Source organism: Poecilia mexicana, unplaced genomic scaffold, assembly GCF_051168715.1.
Source record: "Poecilia mexicana isolate PSO_F unplaced genomic scaffold, ASM5116871v1 scaffold_3, whole genome shotgun sequence".
NCBI classification, from domain to species: domain Eukaryota; kingdom Metazoa; phylum Chordata; class Actinopteri; order Cyprinodontiformes; family Poeciliidae; genus Poecilia; species Poecilia mexicana.
In genome coordinates, this window is record NW_028263372.1 from 2,837,400 (window position 1) to 2,850,535 (window position 13,136).

General features: G+C 39.9%; 1 protein-coding gene across 1 annotated transcript in view; it reads right to left on the bottom strand.

Moving 5' to 3' along the window:
• Positions 1 to 13,136, bottom strand: part of cemip (cell migration inducing hyaluronidase 1) — a 274,166-nt gene that overhangs the window by 245,067 nt on the left and 15,963 nt on the right. The window contains exons 2-3 of the mRNA XM_088004044.1: positions 9,315 to 9,426; positions 8,506 to 8,643 (exon numbers count right to left, since the gene is read on the bottom strand). Coding sequence (XP_087860170.1) covers positions 8,506 to 8,643; positions 9,315 to 9,396 — 220 coding nt within the window. The 5' untranslated portion in view covers positions 9,397 to 9,426. The remainder of the gene's footprint in view (positions 1 to 8,505; positions 8,644 to 9,314; positions 9,427 to 13,136) is intronic.

The following is a 13,136-nucleotide window of genomic DNA, read 5'->3' on the forward strand; positions in this document are numbered from 1 at the left end:
GTTCTGTAAAAAAAAAAAAAAAAAAAAAAAAAAAAAAAGATTTCAATCAGAACAACAATTTTATATTGTCGTGCTTTTGGTTCTCGGTGTGACGGAGGTGTGTGGGTAGCGAAGATTCACGACAAAAAAAAAATTAGGATTTCTTGCATGAACTTTACTTCTTCCAGCAACAACGAGTTACAATGGCAACTGAGCTGTTTCAACGCAAGAACTGTGTGGTTTCCGGCCTCTAGCTCTGGCACAGACAGCATTTAGCAATGTCCGGGCAGTGAGCAGTGAGAGCCATTACCAACAACAACATGAACAACACGATCTCGCGATACTAGCCTTCCCTCCAGAGCTGTGTTGCATTCGCTGATCTAACTTAGGCTCGGAGAACTAAAATACAAAACCAAACTCAAAGTCTAATAAAGTTTAACCTTCCTTACAATATTATGCAAATTGAAAACTGCCTGCAGCTTACTCTGCAGTTTGATTGATTATCAAATAAAGCTTGAAACCGTGAACAGAGCGACATAAAACTGTAACCCAATTCAATTAAGAGTAATAATAATGTAGTCACATTCTAATGATGTTCCTTATCTCTGCTTCAGTATATGGTGCCGTCCACATTTATTGACGTCACTAGTAAAGACACATTTAAACCCTTACAACAAATCTTTTGCAGTACCGTAAACTCCCATCCAATGAAACTATTAATTAAAAACACCCAGTTAAGACTTAAAAATATATATACTTTACATTTTATTTTACTCCACAGTGGCACAGTTGCCTTGGAGCAAGAAGGTTCTGGGTTCAAATGCTGGCCCGGGGTCTTTCTGGATGGGGTTTTCATGTTCTCCCTGTGGATACATGGGTTCTTTCTGGGTACTCCAGCTTCCTTCATCAGTGCAAAAAATGACTATTGTCCACTCACACACACACTTAACACTCTCAGTGCTAACAACAATTCAACAATTCTGTGTTGCCCTGTGATGGACTGGCAACCAGTCCAGGATGTAGCCCACCTCTTGCTCTTTGACAGCTGGAGCTAAGCACCAGCACCCTTGTTACTCCACAAGGATAATGAGGGCGTCTTATTTCTTGTTTACCATAAGCATTACTGACAGTGGCTTAGCAGATAGAGCAGTCATCTTGCAATATAAAATATAAAAGTTGTGGGTCCAGCACCAACTTCCTGTCATGTCGATGTACCCCAAGTTGTGTATTGATCATATTTATGCGTAATGGTCCATAAATATGTGAATGTGACTGTGTGAATATGGCTCTAGTGTGAAATATCAACAGTAGAAAAATACATTATAGATTCAGTGCATTCAACATTTATCTAAGCCAATTTGTAATCAAAATTGCACTTTTCTAAAGTCGGTCCAAGTTAGTACCATGCAAAATAACAGAAGGCAGTTTCAGCCTTATTTGAAAATGCCTTTCTTGTAAATCAAATGTGTGCTGATTGTCATAAATCAGGAAATAAACAAAAAACATTCATAGGTGTTCTTTTAGATCATGAACCATTCTTAACAGATCCCTTTGTCATTAACATCATATACTATTACATATAAAAAAAGTAGAATATTGTGTAAAATTTAAATATTTTCTGGCCAGTTATATCAGAATGTGAAACTAATTATATAGAATAAACACAGAGTAAAATGTTCCAAGCACGTGTTCCTTCTTATTTTGATGATCATGGTTTAAAGATAATGAAAACTCACAATTCAGTGTCTGAGAAAATTAGAATACTGCAAAAAGGTCACTCATTGACACTGTGCAGTCTTTTCAACATCTGGAAATTCTTTAGTGTAGATTGGTTGTAAAAGGTACAATATGAGCAGAGACCTAAATTAACCCATTTCCTATACAGTGGTCATGTTATTTGAGGTAAAATCCAGATCATAACAGTATCATTTCAGAATATTTGCTTCTTGTGTCATAATTTTTAATTAAAACATTCCGCCATATTTTTAAAGAGAGTTTGATCAATTTATTTCTTGTTTCCATTACCTTTTGATTAGTCTTTCATCTCTCAATCTAGCTTGGATCCCAGGTATGTTTTCTTCGATTTCCTTCCATCTTGCTTTGCACACTAATATATGGTTACAAACCATGTTCTGAAAGCCTTAGAATATTTAGAATTTTTTTACAATATGGTTGGTACTATGCATCTCACAACTGTAAGTGAGAGGCATGTATTACTGATTTTTTGTTGTTTGTTTTGTGTGATCCAAGTGATTATGTATGCAGGGAGCGATTACTGTTATTAACGTGAGAATGGAAAAGGCAGAAAGTCAAAGCGTTTTGGTGATGTGTATTTACATATTAGTCTAGAGACTGAAATGTATCTCATACTTATGAAAGTGGTACAGGTTAACGTAGGACAAGTGAACTCAACAGTGAATGAGGTAAGAAAAAGAAACAGTGGTGTGGAATGATTGGATGGAGAAGGCCAGAGAATGGATGAAGTTGAGAAGGAAGCTGGTGGAGACTGCTGCTAATGTTTGCAGAAACCGAGGTTGGAGAAAAAATTGAAATACACAAGTTAAGGTTAAATGCTGCTATAAGGATATGTGCAGAAGAGTGTTGGGGTGCAAATGAGGTGAAAAGCACGGAGGAGAACTGTGGCTGATCTGAGGAAAACTGATCAATCAGCCACAGAGAACGAGAGAGTTCAAGAAATCAAATACCATATTTAGCTCCTAGTGGAGGATCGATCAGAGGAAGACCAGCTCAGCAGAAACAGTCACTAAAGAAGCACTTCAGAGGACAAGTGATCAATCTCATTGGAAAAAAGACAAATTATTAATTTAAAACTATATGATTCAGAAGTGTCTGAGTGTCCTAAAAAGCACTGTATTATTATTACTGTTAAAGTAAAAGAAAAAAATAGTTTTTGTTTTTATAGGTTTTTCAACTCTTTACTTTCTGTTTGCTAGTTCAAATAAATTAATGAAATCCTGAGTTTAGTCAAGTCCTTCATTTTGAAGTGTGATAAGCCATGATGTTGGAAAGACATTTGACAAATGCTTTAACTCAATGGTTTCCAAACCTGGTCATTAAGTACCTCTGTCATGCATGTTTTAGATGTGTCTCTGTTCTTCCCATATCTCTGCTTTCTGTTACTTTTTTTCAACAGTTAAAACTGTTTAATCCATTAACAGAATGTCGTAACCTGTTTTTCTGAACCGCTATTAAACGCAACAGAAGCAGTAAGACGCTCTCGCTGGGATCCCACCTGTGCAGCAGAGAAGGAGACCTGCTGCTGAGCAGATGAGTGTTAGAATCATGGCAGGAAACGGGGCCGGCTATACGCTGGGGCAAATGGGGGCAGTGCCCCCTCAAATGAAACTTCCCACAAATAACCGGACATCTCCCTTATCTGAGATTCAGCTGCGAACTGGGCTGAGCAGGCTGCAGCTGAAACCCCTCAGCCGCTAGTAAACAGCCAATCAGCATTCAGTATTCAAAGGAGCCGAGATCTCGCTCCCTGCTAGCCATGGTCACTTTATCTGTCAAGTTGTCTAAATCTTAAATGTGCACGAAAAGAACACGATGTTTTGCTAATACTACAGCTACAAAACAAGCCCCAAAGTTTTACAGGTCAGTAAAAGGTTTTAATTTTAAAAGAATATCGAGGGAGAAAAAAGCCAGAAAAAAAAAAAAACTGTTACGGAATGAATATTCTGTTCTTTGTGTGGGAAATGTTTGCGTTTTTGGCGCTGAATCCTGATACTTAATGCAGTGCCTGCTCTGTCAGCTATTGGATTTGTTGTTGCTCTGTTATGGCAGCGGATCTGGTCCAAAGTCGGTCCTCAACGGCCGGGATCGTGCATGTTCTAGTTCTCTCCCTAGTGGTTGTAACAACCTCCTCAGCAAGTCAGTGTTCTGCTTAGGCCTCTAACAAGCCATCATTTGATGCAGGTGTGTAAAACCAGGGAGAGACTAAAACATGCAGGATGGCGGCCCTCGAGGACCAACTTTGGGCACCCCTGGTGTAAAGCACACATTTTGTCCACACTAAAAATTGTGTAAAAATGTTAATTCATCAAAGGAAAACTGCAAACTTCTGCAATGGCTACCTGAATTGGGGCGCAGCTCGGTGCCCCTTTAGACCGCCGTAGTTCAGAATCTCACTCTCGTCCTCTGGTTCGCTTGTCTCTCTCTCTGCAACTTTTCTGCTGGATTGTTGTCATAAAGGCAAATAGTGCTGAAAAACTTATTTTAAAGAAAAAGACTACTGGAGTAATGTGCAACAATGCAGTATGATGTTGGGCTTTTCCTCCATCCAACTGATCAGCGCCACTTTGCTGTTGAAGCTTCTAACCTGGCAGCTTTACGCTCTTATAAAAATAGTTTTAGACAATATCTGGAAACGAAGTTAAAGCTTCAATCTGAGGATCTCTGCCGCAGTCTGCATGTTGGTTCATCCCGCAAAAAGAGCCGCTGCTGAGTCAGCGGACTGTCCTGCTGCGCATCAGGATGGAGGAGCAGCAGGAGGCAGCGCTGAATTTAACAGTAACTAAATAGGATCCGTTCATAAAAAGTTTGATTTGTGATGCACAAACCAAAAGCACCATTGTGTCTCTGGTCAGTGTGATAATTTGACTATATGCAGATGTCCAGCATATCATCAGTAGCCGGTGTTTGAGGGGGGAAAAAAAGTCACACCTGACTTTGTGCAACTTTTCAGACTTTAATCTGCTGCTGGTGAAGAAGTCTGGGATGATGTTCTGTTTCTTATACGTTTATTCCTGCATAAAACACTGAAAGGGCTTTTTTGCCAATATTTGCCTGTAAGTTGCTGTGAAGTTCGCTTACGTTTCTATGGCATCACTGCAAGGAGTCGACTTCTACTCGACTTTTATCATTTTATAGTTCACCTTAAATTATATGAAGTCTATCAACCCCTAATATGTACATACATAGTGATGCCCCCTTAACATTTTTGCCTGCCCCCTCATGTATCCATGGCTAGAACCGGGCCCGGCAGGAAACCAGCAAAATGCAAAGAACTTTGCACAGTTTTCCCCCAAACTAACTGACTGAGTTGAGTAATGCTGGTTGATGCAGGTAATGTTAGCTAAAGATGACTAGCTAATATCAATACAACACGTTAAGCTTGTTAACAAGAAGCCTATAGGCTACTGCATGTTGGTGTTCTCGTTAAATCCTGAATATACCCAATTTGGTTGTCTTGGCACTTTTATCGCAGCCTGTGGGGTTTTCCCTTCCCTGACTGGGAATGAGAATACAACCTGCTGAATGTGACAGGTAGCCAATCAGAAAGCGCCATGACGTAAGAACAGAGGGGAATCCCAAACAGCTGACATATCGCGCAACTGAGAGTCCGGTGGATATCGGAGATGATATGTGGAAATGTTTATTATTATAAAGGTCATTATTATATATGTTTATGTTTATTCAGTTAAAAATGTTAACTATGAAAAAACAGAGTCGCCTTCAAATCATAGTGCAGCAAATAGAGCGGCTGCTCCCGTTGTCTTTTATCCACCGCCTTTTCTTTTTGTTACGTCTTTTATCTCTTAAAATGACTCCACAAACCATCACTATTGCTTCTACATCGTCATCCGTGTTTGGTTATTCTAAATTCCCGCTATGTTGGGGGTTTTGTGGATTTTCTCCTGGAATCGTGATGTTCGTGACTGGAATCGGTTCGTGTTGCTCCTGCCGTGTGGCTGAACACGAACCGATCGAATCTGTTGTACTTTTATCAGCTCTGTGGTCACAAAGGTTTGGAGAATCGGCCAACAATCCTTAAATCTTGCCGTCTAAACCAGACTTAAGACTCACAAGCTCTACTCATCTCCTCTCGACCACTGCCCAAACTCTCTCTAACTCTGGTCGCTATGGTAACGTTTACATATCCCTTCAAATTAAGATACAGATGCGCCACAAAAACGAGCATTTTGCTTTCGTGAAAATTTTAACTCATGATAATGACTAACGGAGCCCTGAGCTTGTTTCTCTGCAACGAGACGGTCCCATCTGGGAGTGATGGAGACAATGACACCCGAAGTGTTGCTTATATCCACAGCCTGCTTGGTCTCTACGTGGTGAAGCAGTTTGAAGCTTCATTGCCTCATTAGCAGCTGGTCGCCGCATGTTACTCAGAGCGGCTTGTAATGTTTGACTCACCTACCGGTCCGGGATAAATCCATCCTCCTGTCTCTTCTCTGGGCCTTTTCCTCTTTGTAAAGAAACTTTCCAAAGACACCTGATCTGTTTCTTACTCATTTTGCTGCTCGTGGGCTCAGTGTTGGCGCGCAAGTAGCCGAGAGAATCCGGTTAAAGGATTTTCAAAATTAAAGATCCTCCAGATTCAAATAATACATAAAAGGGAAATATTTAATTATTTCTTGCGCGGCCCGGTACCAATTGGTCCACGGACTGGGGGTTGGGGACCACTGGCTTAAAGCATTAGCTTGGCCAACTGTTTCCACCTTCTGAGTAGAACACCTGCCTTCACCAAGAAGGGTTCCTATTAGAGATGTGCCGATCAGGTTTTTTCCTGCAGATACCGATTCCGATCACATAATTATTATTTTTTTAATCATAAGCACTACCGGTTACATTATGTGGAAAAAGGAACCATGAATTCACCTACATTTAGACAAAAACTTGTTTTTAATAACTTTTTCCAAGAAAAAAACAAAACAAAACAGGCATTGTGCAAATTGTACTGCTATCGATATACTATCTTTAACAGACTGAAAACACATGAAGGCTCTGAAGAGGCTAAATAATGCAAAGAGTCAAAATAAAACCTCTCAACATTGCCAAAAGATTCAAGTATAAAACTTAACATTCAAAGGCAGAAACAGGTTCCATTACAATAAACAATCCAGAGTTACTGAATGAAAACTTCCTGTTAGCATGGCGGCTAGCAGGTTACTGCTAGCTTTGATTGGCTGTTTCTGACTGAGCGGAGTAATTATGCAGAACAGGGAGGAGATGGATTATTTTTTCAGAGATTATCTGTCTCATGGTAGGACAGCGAAAGTTTTAATACGTATGTAAAATGTATTTTTTTAAGTTAGATGCTGCAGCTCCAAACAGAGGTTCGGTGTGAGAGTCACTACCAGGTGGAGCAGAAGCGGCGCTCCGTCTGTCAAATATTACTACCTGTAGCGTAGCAGCGGTTCAACAGGAGAGCAGAACCAGCGTCTGACATCGCAGCTCGAAGACTTCAATAATTTTCAGAGTGTTTGTAGCTGTGCGCTGCTTTACCTGCTGTCTGATCCTCCGTATGTCTTTTTTACTGTAGTGAGCCTCGATGTAGCCAAACTCCGTCAAGTATCTCATTGTTTTTATGTCGTATTAGCTTCGTTGTGTTGATGCATTTTGACCTACTTCGATTTTCCGCCACAACACACAAACTTCCCCTTTCACTCAGTGCGTTATAGTTCCACATCGATTAGGATTTGTTGCTGCGCGTTTGCGCAGAGTGAAGGAAAGAGGAGACCAGCTGCACAGGCAGGCTGGACATGAGATGCAGGTGATGATCGGTATCGGCAACAAGAGACCGTGATCGGCGATCACCGATCATACACATTTTCACGGAAATCGGCCAATTATGATCGGTGGCCGATCGATCGGCACACCTCTAGTTCCTATCACAGTCTGCTGATGAACCATTTCACCCAATACCCATTCACAAATATATGTTTATTCATCTGCTCCTACAACGACAATGTCTTCAGTTCTTAAATTCAAATCTGGAGAAAATATTTTCAGTGAGATAGCTCCATAAATAATAAATGTTAAATACAGTGGTTTTCATTGATTTGTTCATATAATAAATGGTATATTTGTTGTTACCATTAATGACAGTTTAAAAAAAAACAGTACATTAGTTATACTTTACAAAGTCAAAATGTTTGTGTTTGCATTCCAAGGGTTGTAAGTCAATTTAGAAGGTTTTTTTTTTCTTTCATAAAAATAGTGGAGTCTTCTTGCTCTTTCCATTTGGTCATCATCATCATCATCATCATCACACTCACAGTCTTGCCAATCTAACATGTCCTTCGACCTTAAAGCTCCATCATAGTTATCTTGTACGTACTTTCATTTCTGCCTCAGTAATATAAAAAAAAAGAATAGAAAAACTTAGCCAACAGTCTTGTACACACAGTTTTACTAATTAATGACTTTGCTTGTATATAAAGATTCAAAGCATTATTTGTCTATTAACATCTGAAAGCTTTTGGAATATTTCTCCTATCACTGGTCAACCTCATCAGTTGGTGATATGAATGATTTGCCTCACTCTACCCAGGTGCTACCCTGAACTACATCTGCATTGTTACATCCTTTTGAAAAGATGGAAATTCTTTCTGGAACCTGTGTGAAAAGTCTCAGTATTTATCATTGTTTTCAATTTAATCTTGAGTTATGAGCTTTAAGGTTTATAAATTACCAGACAAAAACCAAGTCAAATTTATTTCACTATAAGGAATGAGGAAGCAAGGTTGGATTTATCTAGCATACCTCCATTCAGAATCTCAATTGAGTGAACTGTAGCTGAAGTTGTAAGAAGGATTTTCTGTCCAAAACCAATTGTAACACGGTGGTCTTCACTATGTCCTGGCATCCATAGTCGAAGTCCCAACTCTTTATCTGGGCATACTAGAGGAAAGAGAACAGAGGAACAATTTGGCTTCTAGAGATGTATACAACTTACCATTGGGATTTGTCACAATTCCTCACAGTGGATCTCAAAGTTTACACATCCCTGTTAAAATCACAGGTTCTTGTGATGTAGAAAAATGACAGTACTAATATTTTCAAAACTTTTCCACCTGCTAAAATCATGTAGAGACTAAGGCTAGGCAATAAATCATTTTCAAAATATGCCCTTTGAAATATATTGTACAACATTCTACTGCAGGGGTGTCAAACTCCAGTCCTCTGCTGTCCTGCAGTTTTAGATGTGCCACAGGTACAAAACACTGGAATGAAACGGCTTCATTACCTCCTTGTATAGATAAGTTCTCCAAAGCCTTTTAATGACCTAATTATTCTATTCAGGTGTGGTGCAGCAGAGGCACATCTAAAAGTTGCAGGACAGAGGCCCTCCAGGACTGGAGTTTGAGACCTGTGTTCTATTGGATACATATAGGAAATGTATCCAATAGAATGTTCACTAGTTTCACTGAACACCAATCCAGAACTGCACATAATTCTAGGGGATGTAAACAGAGGAAAGGCTGTAGCTGCTCAACTTCTCACTTCTGGCTAAGGCAGGTGCGTAACATCAACTAACTTACTCCCTCCTTGGTAAGCTCAGTTGTTCTTACCTGCTCCAATGCTGGAAACCTGCAGAGCAGCAAGAAGTGTAAACCATGTCCTAATATCCCTTCTGCCTCCATCTTCTGCCATTTTGTCTCTGATTTAGAACACCGATGGAGCCTACAACATTGAAAAGAGGAAAAGTAAGTAAAAGGCAGTGTTCTGAAGAATTATCTTGTAAGCAAACACAAAAGATGTTGAATGGTCTTTAAAAAAATCATTCTCTCTCTGTCTCTCTTTTTCTAGCTCCATATGCCAGACCCCACCACAAGTTAAAAATGTTATTGCACAGTTTGAGGGAATTACAAAGACCAGCCATAGAGACACTGAATGGTTTCCAAAAATATTCTTAATTTATTACAAAATGTCAAAAAATAGTTCAAAAATAGTAAATTGGGCCCAAAACAGAGATCAACACACTGTAACAGACTACAACTCAGGTTATGAGACAAAGAACTTCAGCACAAACTGACCTCACAAGCAAGACATGAGGGGAACTTAAATAGTGGCTGATCAGATCACTGAGACACACATGGGGTAATTAAACACACAAAAACTTAATTAGCAACCAAATACTGGCCAAAACATCCATCCATCCATCCATTTTCCTTCACCCTTGTCCCTCAGTGGGGTCGGGAGGGGTGCTGGTGCCTATCTCCAGCTCACGTTCCGGGTGAGAGGCGGGGTACACCCTGGACAGGTCGCCAGTCTGTCGCAGGGCAACACAGAGACACACAGGACAAACAACCATGCACACACACACTCACACCTAGGGGCAAATTTGGAAAGGCCAATTAACCTGACAGTCATGTTTTTGGACTGTGGGAAGAAACCGGAGAACCTGGAGAAAACCCACGCATGCACAGGGAGAACATGCAAACTCCATGCAGAAAGAGCGGGGCCGGGAATCGAACCCAGAACCTTCTTGCTGCAAGGCGACAGCTCTACCAACTGCGCCACTGTGCAGCCCTGGCCAAAACAATACTATGTAATTTTTAAACAAATACCATTGTAACTGAACTAACTACGAAAAAAGAAGAAACACTAAAGGAATAGTCAAATTAAACTAAAGAACCAAATGTCCCTTCCCCATGGAAAACAAATGGATGAGCCGCTGAGGTTTGCCAGCCATATAAGGAAAAGCAAACAGCTGGAGCTGTTCTGAGTGACTCCAGCAGCAGCTCCAAAGGAAACTGGTAACTCAAAACAAGAAATTAATCTGTTGTATATAACCAAAATATAGCAAACTGACAAAGTTAACTAAATGTGTACACTGCAAATAGTTAAAGAGTCAAGCTAATGACAATAATTTTCATCAAAAATTTAAATCTAAACTATTCACTACTTAATATGTAAACTAACTTTAAGGATAAACAGAAGAACAGCAGGGACAGCTGTCACGTACAGATACCAGCCACTTCAGTAATACTTCAGAATTACCTGTCCGGGGCTGTTTTGATGGCAATGCTACAACACAGAGAGATTGTTCTGGTTGAAAAGTTAGCTGCACTCTTACCACTGCTTTTAGGACATTAATGTTCAGCAAATTTCTTGCTGAATCCTGGAACATTTTAGGTCTATTAATTTTAATAACAGATCTCCGGGAAGTACTGGGTGTTGGGTTGGAATTCTGCTCACAGAAATAACAGCAACTCAACTTGAGCTCTGTAAACACAGGTAGAGATACAACGACCTGGTGCATTCACTCCAATGCACTGCACCCATATTTGTGTCATGCTGAATGTTTTAACTTTTGTCATGTTTGCAGGGACTAAATCATATCAGAGAATTGCAAATATGTTTAGATATGCCATTCTTGGTTTCAGTTTAACAATTAAAATCAATCCCAGATGATTAAGTGTAGCTACCATCGACCTTTCGTCTGATGCAAACATTTTAATAAGTAGTTGTGTCTACTCACAAAATAACACGTAGTTATAATGATCTTTGAGGTCTTACCTCAAGTACATTTTAACATTCAAGTGCTTGAAGTGAAGTGACAGATTTTCAGTTCAAACATCTATGATGGATTCTGCCATATTTACTGATAAGTGCTAGATGAATTTCACACTCAGAAAAATGTTTGCGTTTCTTCCTGTGTTTCTGAAAAACGGTCTGATTTGTTCTTGGAAATGTCCGTCATGAGTGCTTGATTGTTATTGATCCAAGTTCGATGGATCTTGCGCTTTGGGGAGGAGCGGTGAATACTTTCTCACTATGGCGGACAACAGAAAGTGAGACAGCGGAGCGCAGGAATGAGAAAGCAGAGTGCGACAGAGAGGTGATGAAAACATCCAAGCTAACAAGGGTTTTTATACCTCATATTGAATATGGAACAGAACCGTAATCCTTCTCTGCTTCTTAATGTTAGCCTTGCTAACAGGGGTTCTAGGGTTCTGCCAGAAAATGGAGCTGTGTCTGATCCGATGCCTGCGAAGTTGGAGGCGGTGGAAGTGTGAACTTCTTTGGTAATCACAGTAAAAGCTCATCAGCTTTTTTTTTGGTAAAACTGATGAGTTTTGTTGTTTTTTTGTTTTGTTTTTACCAAAGCTCATCAGCTTTGGAAAAAACTGATGAGTTTGTATGCTCTTCTCACAAGCCTTCAGTGTGATAAAGAGTGATCTCCAGCCTTACTTTTTGAAACCAAGTACCTCAGATGGGCTGCTCCTTGAAGTTCTGAATATTGCCTGACCTAATGATAAAGAGACAGGATAAGAAGAGGAACACAACACATAGGTCCACTGGTGTGCATGCATTTCTGTCCAGTGACACAAATAATGAAAGGAGGCATAGGGGACACCAAAATGTTCCTGCAGTTCCCCCAGATGTGATGTCAGACCTGAAAGAAATCAACGCAGATATAGTTTTGCTCAAAGATCTCAAAACTGAGGTTGCACAAATCAGATAATCCATTTACAACAAAAATAAATGCATAAATTGCATTTTGCTGCCCATCACATGGCTTATGCTACTTTACAATGTGCTGCCTGGGGCACAGAGGGTGCAGCTGTTCATTGTTTGAGAGGCCTTCTGCAGAAATATCAAGGTACATCAGATCCAAAATTAATGAGAGGACCTACTCTGTTTCAAAACAAATTTGCACCACAAAAGATACCAAGGTGCCTCGCATGCCAGCAGCAGGGAAAAAACCTCTGCTAGCACTGCTACAGGTCTGGAAGCAGCGATGTATTTCCAGGCTGGCTGTAGAGGATATTGATCCAAGCCCACCACTGCAAGATAATAACCTTTAAACAAGTTAACTTACCAAGTTTGCCCACAAGGGACAGGGAGTAACCATACCCACCAAAACGTCCCAAAAATATGCCAGTTATGGAGGAATGGAAGGATGGTTAACGTTTGACAGTTTCTGTCAGACTGAAGTTGTTGCTACGATCCAGCAGCTTTCCATCATCAGAGTGTGAATGTGTGTGGATGTGTGTTTCTGAGGGTCCTGAAAAGCACTATATAAGTCTGACATCGTTTCATTACCTAACCTAAAGCAGAGATGTAATAATTTCTCTAGAATCTTTCCAAATCATGTAGAGATAGCAAAGGTTCCACCCATAATCAAAATGTAGATAAACATAAGGAAACGTACAGACCCGTCTTCTGTTTTTTATACATTTTAAATTTGAAGTCATCCTTTACCAAGCAAAAAATCTTTTAGAAGGATAGCAAGACTGCTGGTGAGTGATATGATTTTTAAAAAACTCGAACCACTACATATGCGGTACTGCAGCTTTGCGTTGGATAAAACAACTTTGATAGTCATACTGCTTAAGATTTCTAAAATAATAATTAAACTATATTTTTCACATAAAACTATTTAA